General features: G+C 45.3%; 1 protein-coding gene across 2 annotated transcripts in view; it reads left to right on the forward strand.

Moving 5' to 3' along the window:
• Positions 1-2,938: 2,938 nt before the first annotated feature.
• The window catches only part of LOC108675162 (RING finger protein 207), a 15,647-nt gene continuing 10,956 nt past the window's right edge, over positions 2,939-7,629 (forward strand). Inside the window, exons 1-4 of one of the 2 annotated variants that reach the window (XM_018163153.2) lie at positions 2,939-3,535; positions 4,702-4,868; positions 5,733-5,875; positions 6,912-7,018. In XM_018163153.2, the coding sequence (XP_018018642.1) occupies positions 3,440-3,535; positions 4,702-4,868; positions 5,733-5,875; positions 6,912-7,018 (513 nt within the window). In that variant the 5' untranslated portion in view covers positions 2,939-3,439. Of the gene's footprint in view, positions 3,536-4,701; positions 4,869-5,732; positions 5,876-6,301; positions 6,339-6,911; positions 7,019-7,629 lie in introns of those variants that run through there. The other variant, XM_047884189.1, reaches the window with a different exon arrangement.

Consider the following 7,629-nt stretch of genomic DNA (forward strand, 5'->3'; position numbering starts at 1 on the left):
CCCCTCGCCTGCACCCCCGCCTGTAGCTGCCTGTTCTCGTCTAATATACAATTTACTATAAATGCTCGATGACAAATCACAATAAATTATTACCATAATATCATATATTGCATATATATATATTCAAAAAATAAATTTAATATAATTCTAACAAATAACTGTTCATTAAATCAAATAAATGAAGTTCTAATAAATAAATGTAGTCTTCATGATATGTAGCGTTGATAACAAATTTAATGGTAAAAATTTAATTTGCAAAAATTCGTTCCCAAAGAAAGTCTACGGAGCAAATGATCCGAGTTTCAGTTTATTTGGCGATTAATGCATTTTGATATTTAAATTTATCGAAGAAATAACCAAACTGTGAATAATAAATTACATGTAGGATGTAGGAAAGATGTAAGAAATACTGCGGGACTCGCTGCTACGGACGCAGTTTGTGGTCTGCGGTTTGTGGGGCGCGGGCCGCGTGTGAAAACTGGCGCTGTGGGCAGCCAAATGTTGCTGTAATGTGGTCTGTTGTGTGGTCCACGACACGTGTGGGGATATCCTAAGTACCACAGGAGGAAGTGGGGCCCACATGTGCACGGCAGCCTGGGCCTTCCATGCGGTATATATGAAGTATACACAGTATACTCATATACTCACTCCATATACTGTATATACTCATATGCTCACTCCATGTACTGTATATACTCATACACTCACTCCATGTATTGTATATACTCATATACTCACTCCATGTACTGTATATACTCATATACCCACTCTATGTACTGTATATACTCATATACTCACTCCATGTACTGTATATACTCATATACTCACTCCATATATTGTATATACTCATATACTCACTCCATGTGCTGTATATACTCATATACTCACTCCATGTGCTGTATATACTCATATACTCACTCCATGCATTGTATATACGCTATTTTGAATCAGTGAATAATAGATTTGGCAGTTCACTAAATTGCAGCAAAGACGCTTGATTCATCATGAATGAAGCCTGCATTCATATTATATCGTGGTGGTATCACTGATACCGTGTGGTAGTTATTGTATATGCGTGTATCTTAGGTTACAGTTCAGCTGAAGTTATATGCGTGTATCTTAGGTTACAGTTCAGCCGAAGCTAATGCAATAAACAATAAAAGGCTTTTCGTTTGCAGACGAACGAGTGACTGAAAACCATGCGAATCGAGATGCGAACGGTGCCCTCGAATTGGCTCTGAAGTTATTACTTATTTATTTAAAAAAATGTAAGAAGTCAATAAGCCGAGACCAGGTTTCGACAAGCGACAACAAAAATGATTTCGGTGGCGTGAACTATTATACTCTTTTTCCTGTATAGTTCGAGGAAGACTTCGCCGATGCCTGTTTTGTTTTGACACTTCCATCGCTTCCATCGAGGATGACGAGTCCATTAGTGGCGCTGGCCGCAGGATGGCAGTCAGCTGCTGGCTGTCGTGGTGAGTGGTTGTGTTTTATGGCGCGTGTGGATGCAGCCAATTCTTCTTATGCAGGTGTAATTGCCGCTGATTCTTTACATACACATTTTAGTTGAACTTACATTTTAATTTAATATTTTATTCAAGTTAATAGCACACAAGACTCTAAGGCGGAACTGATTAAGATAAGTTAGGTTATTCAAACTGCAGTGCCAGATGGACAAGAGAACCGAAATGTATTGGTGACGCTGTGGCTGTAGTCACGGCAGTGGCAGGATTATTCCATACCCAAAGATTACCCAAAATTTATTTCAGTTCGAGATTGCAATTCATTAATACACTCAGCTAATCTTCCTTACTGATCTTCAAGTGCTTTGATTCTCGTTTAATCGTGTTTGACTGCTTGCGATTTATATACATTCCGTATAGCTTGGATCTAATTAATGCTTAAAATTTCGAGCTGAATTTAAAATTGTAGTTTAAATAAGTCGCACTCTATATTCTAACGAAAATTGGTATAATTTGCAATAATGTAACAATTTTCATAATTCATCGTCTTGGATATGAAGGGAAACTTAGTTCGCTGAATGAATGGATAATTGGCAAGGAGTTATTACCAATATATTAGTAATAAATCAGTGTTTTGGAGTGCAAGAGGTGACTGTAGTGCTGGTGCGGCCGCCATGTTGGATTAAAGTCGCGCTGCCGTGATGCTTACTCAGATCTCGGGCGGCGATAACACGACATCGATCTGTCCTTGTTATCGCGTTATATCTTGTTATCGCTCATATCTTGTTATCAGCGTCATATCTTGTTATCGCTCATAGCTTGTTATCAGCGTCATATCTTGTTATCGCTCATAGCTTGTTATCAGCTTTATATCTTGTTATCAGCATCATAAATTGTTATCAAAGCTATCTTTATCATGTTATCAGCCTCATATCTTGTTATCAGCCTTTTATCTTATCAGCGCCATATCTTGTTATCAGCGTCATATCTTGTTATCAGCGCCATATCTTGTTATCAACGTCATATCTTGTTATCANACCCTCAGGGCTTATGACCCTCAGGGCTTATGACCCTCAGGGCTTATGACCCTCAGGGCTTATGACCCTCAGGGCTAATGACCCTCAGGGCTTATGACCCTCAGGGCTAATGACCCTCAGAGCTAATGACCCTCAGGGCTTATGACACTCAGGGCTAATGACCCTCAGGGCTAATGACCCTCAGAGCTAATGACCCTCAGGGCTTATGACATTCAGGGCTCATGACCCTCAGGGCTTATGACCCTCAGGGCTCATGACCCTCAGGGCTTATGACCCTCAGAGCTAATGACCCTCAGGACTTATGACACTCAGGACTAATGACCCTCAGGGAGTTCAAAAATTGAGAAGTTCAAAGTTTTAAATTAATATATGGAATTATGTACTTAATTCGAGTTATTACTCTCGAATTACAGATTATTAATCTCTCTTTACAGATTATTAATTTATTTCACAGATTCACAGGTTATTCATTTACTTGTGTTGATTTAAGTTCCTGGTTTCCACCTTTGCGTCTCATTAAAGGATGTGACGCACATTGAGCATATATAGCTCACTTATTCAAATCCTTCAATATCATTTGAATGGTTTGATATCAGATCAATGATCCTATATAGCATCGCTCATCTCAACTGTGGTGAAAGAGGTTCTTTAGTTCTACCTTCTATCCACGACTAATACAAACCTGATTGGAGGTCGAAAACTCGGCCAACATTAACAGGGCTCGGCCGACCGACTCATATCATCCTTAAGTGCGTCACCCACCCATCCATAAGTGTGTCACCCTTCCATAAGTGTGTCACCCTTCCATAAGTGTGTCACCCATCCATCAGTGTTTCTCCCATCCATAAGTGTGTCATCCATCCATAAGTGTGTCACCTAGACCCATAAAGGCAACACAATATCCACCATCACAGCCACCTCCCCCCGGGCCCAAAGATGTCAAAGCAGGCGGTCACGGCGGCGGGCGCTGAGGAGTACGCGTCGCTGAGGAGAGCACATGCATCTCCACCCAGACGTCCAGTGCAGTACCAGGTGCAGTACCAGGTGCCCAGGTGCAGTACCAGGTGCCCAGGTGCAGTACCAGGTGCCCAGGTGCAGTACCAGGTGCAGTACGAGATGCAATACCAGGTGCAGTTTCAGGCGCCCAGGTGCAGTACCAGGTACCCAGGTGCAGTACCAGATGCAATACCAAGTGCCATACTAGGTGCAGTTTCAGGCGCCCAGGTGCAGTACCAGGTACCCAGGTGCAGTACCAGATGCAATACTAAGTGCCATACTAGGTGCATTTTCAGGCGCCCAGGTGCAGTACCAGGTACCCAGGTGCAGTACCAGATGCAATACTAAGTGCCATACTAGGTGCAGTTTCAGGCGCCCAGGTGCAGTACCAGGTACCCAGGTGCAGTACCAGGTACCCAGTTGCAGTACCAGATGCAATACTAGGTGCCATATCAGATGCAATACTAGGTGCAGTACCAGGTGCAGTATCAGGTGCAGTACCAAGTGCAGTCTCAGGTGAAGTACCAGGTGCCCAGGTGCAGTACCAGGTGCAGTGCATTTGGTATATACGCATATACAGCACCAAATGCACTGTCAAGTGTGTGCGTCGTACAGTGCTGGAGGCAATGCTTGTACTGTGCATCTGACGTACATGACATCGTGCACATACTGGTCAATTTGGGGAATTATCAGGTGTATACATGTGCCGTGGCGTGGGTATCAGGTGTATACATGTGCCGTGGCGTGGGTATCAGGTGTATACATGTGCCGTGGCGTGGGTATCAGGTGTATACATGTGCCGTGGCGTGGGTATCAGGTGTATACATGTGCCGTGGCGTGGGTATCAGGTGTATACATGTGCCGTGGCGTGGGTATCAGGTGTATACATGTGCCGTGGCGTGGGTATCAGGTGTATACATGTGCCGTGGCGTGGGTATCAGGTGTATACATGTGCCGTGGCGTGGGTATCAGGTGTATACATGTGCCGTGGCGTGGGTATCAGGTGTATACATGTGCCGTGGCGTGGGTATCAGGTGTATACATGTGCCGTGGCGTGGGTATCAGGTGTATACATGTGCCGTGGCGTGGGTATCAGGTGTATACATGTGCCGTGGCGTGGGTATCAGGTGTATACATGTGCCGTGGCGTGGGTATCAGGTGTATACATGTGCCGTGGCGTGTAACCCGCTGATGTGTTACAGGAGGGCGGGGAGGACGCTGTGTTACAGTGGAGCCGTAACCCGCTGATGTGTTGGTTGTGTGACTCACTTTACGATGACCCACGTTTGCTGTGTTGCTACCACGTCTTCTGCAGCCGCTGCCTCACGCCCAGGGTCGTCGACAACAGGATATATTGTCCGCTCTGTTGGTGCGTGTCTTATTAATAATAATTATATCATATTAACCTTACGATTAACGATAACCGCTTTGTAGAATAATAATGATAATAATAATAATATTAAAAATTACAACCATAATTATCCATTGTTACCATTGTAACTACGATATATTGTCCGCTCTGTTGGTGCGTATCTTATTAATAATAATTACATTATATTTAACTGACGATTAAGAATAAGTGCTTTGTAGAATAATAATGATAATTGTAATATTGCTAACCATATATAACCATTATTATCCATTGTTACCATTATAAATATGATATATTGTCCGCTCTGTTGGCGCGTGTCGTATTAATAATAATAATATTTTTAACCTAACGATTAACGATAACTGCTTCGTAGAATAATAATATTGCTAACCATTATTACTATTATTAACCATTATTACCACTATAACTATGATATATTGTTCGCTCTGTTGGTGCGTGTCGTTTTAATAATAATATTATAATAACCTAAGACACCTTAAATGCCCCCCGTACAGTATGGTAACTCCCGCTAATAATGGTGACCTCATTATAATAATTCCAATAATAATTATATCCTCATAAATTATAATAGCACCAATATTATATAATCCTAAGAACTCTAAAATGAAGTGAAGTGACTCCTGCTCTTCCGACTTCCTTTAGTCTTTAGTCTGACTAAAGTCTGACTTCCTAAAATAATAATAACTAATAATATTAGTACGTACTATCTTTCTATAATAATAATAACAAGAATAAAAATAGTAATAATAGGTAATATTATTAATACTACGTACTATTACTGCTAATAATTATAATAGTAATACTACTAATACTACTAATAATAATACTAATAATGTGCAGTAAGGTGACCCCTGCCAAGGATGGCGCGCTGCCCCCCCGCGACGCCCTCATGGTCTTCCTGCTGGAGTCCACGAGCGAGGAGCGCGCGCCCTGCGCCAACTGCAACAACGGCAACACTGCAGACTACTTCTGCAACACCTGTGGTGCGTTGCTGCAGGTGTTGCGTTTAGTGCAACACTGCAGACTACTTCTGCAACACCTGTGGTGCGTTGCTGCAGGTGTTGTGTGTAGTGCAACACTGCAGACTACTTCTGCAACACCTGTGGTGCGTTGCTGCAGGTGTTGAGTTTAGTGCAACACTGCAGACTACTTCTGCAACACCTGTGGTGCGTAGCTGCAGGTGTTGAGTTTAGTGCAACAACGGCAACACTGCAGACTACTTCTGCAACACCTGTGGTGCGTTGCTGCTGGTGTTGCGTTTAGTGCAACAACGGCAACACTGCAGACTACTTCTGCAACACCTGTGGTGCGTTGCTGCTGGTGTTGCGTTTAGTGCAACAACGGCAACACTGCAGACTACTTCTGCAACACCTGTGGTGCGTTGCTGCTGGTGTTGCGTTTAGTGCAACAACGGCAACACTGCAGACTACTTCTGCAACACCTGTGGTGCGTTGCTGCTGGTGTTGCGTTTAGTGCAACAACGGCAACACTGCAGACTACTTCTNCCAGTTGTTGCTAGGCCAGTTGTTGTTAGACCAGTTGTTGCTAGACCAGTTGTTGCTAGACCAGTTGTTGCTAGGCCAGTTGTTGCTAGGCCAATTGTTGTTAGGCCAGTTGTTGTTAGGCCAGTTGTTGCTAGGCCAGTTGTTGCTAGACCAGTTGTTGCTAGGCCAGTTGTTGTTAGACCAGTTGTTGCTAGACCAGTTGTTGCTAGACCAGTTGTTGCTAGGCCAGTTGTTGCTAGGCCAATTGTTGTTAGGCCAGTTGTTGTTAGGCCAGTTGTTGCTACCGTGCTTTGACCGTGCGTTTCGTAACCTCATGCCTTAACTATGTCGTGACCCTCTCTCTACCGTAACCTGACCGTACCCATACCGTGCCCTGACCGTTCCCTGGCCGTGCCTATACCGTACCTATACCGTGCTCTGAGCGGACTCTGACCGTGCCTATACCGTGCCCTGAGCGGACTCTGACCGTGCCTATACCGTACCCTGACCGTGTCGTGCCCCTGGGGTCGTGCAGGTCAGGCCCTCTGCTGTCGGTGTCGTGAGGCCACTCACCGCGCCAGGATGTTTGCTGCCCACGACGTCGTGCATATGAGCAAGCGGGGCCGCGACATGTGCAAGAAGGTGGGCCTTACCCTTACTTCCCTTCCCTCACTTCCCTTCCCTCACTTCCCTTCCCTCACTTCCCTTCCCTCACTTCCCTTCCCTCACTTCCCTTCCCTCACTCTCTTTGTCCCAGTACGCTAACGCTAATAATTTTACCTCCATTTGTCAAATATCTTCCCTGGGAGACATAGATGTTAGTTCACTAACATATCGGCTGTGATGTTGATGATGTTGGCTGTGCAGTGCCCAGCACAGCCAACTCCTTGCTCGGTGGTTCGCCTCCTGTGGCGCAAGGGGGACTCGCCCGGGGCCGGCAGCTGTTGGCCCCTGGAGCGGCAAAGGATCCACCAGGGGGCGGGGGGCAATGTGGGGTCAAGCCGCAAGGGGAGATGCCCAACACCCCCCCGCTCACAGCAGAGGAAGAAGGGAGTAGCCGCCCCGGACCCCTCTTTAAATACTTTCGAGGCGAGGGCCCCTCGGGGGCCCGCATCGGTGCCTGCCGGACGGTGTCGAGCCGTCTTGGACAGGCTGGCAGCAGCCCTTAGGGTGATTGGACTCCGGTCCATTCACCCGCACCCTGGGCCGAGGAACTGGAGGGGGCGGAGGGGAGTGGGGGAGAGGCGAAGAGA

Source organism: Hyalella azteca, unplaced genomic scaffold, assembly GCF_000764305.2.
Source record: "Hyalella azteca isolate HAZT.00-mixed unplaced genomic scaffold, Hazt_2.0.2 contig14803, whole genome shotgun sequence".
In the NCBI taxonomy this organism is placed as follows: Eukaryota; Metazoa; Arthropoda; class Malacostraca; order Amphipoda; family Hyalellidae; genus Hyalella; species Hyalella azteca.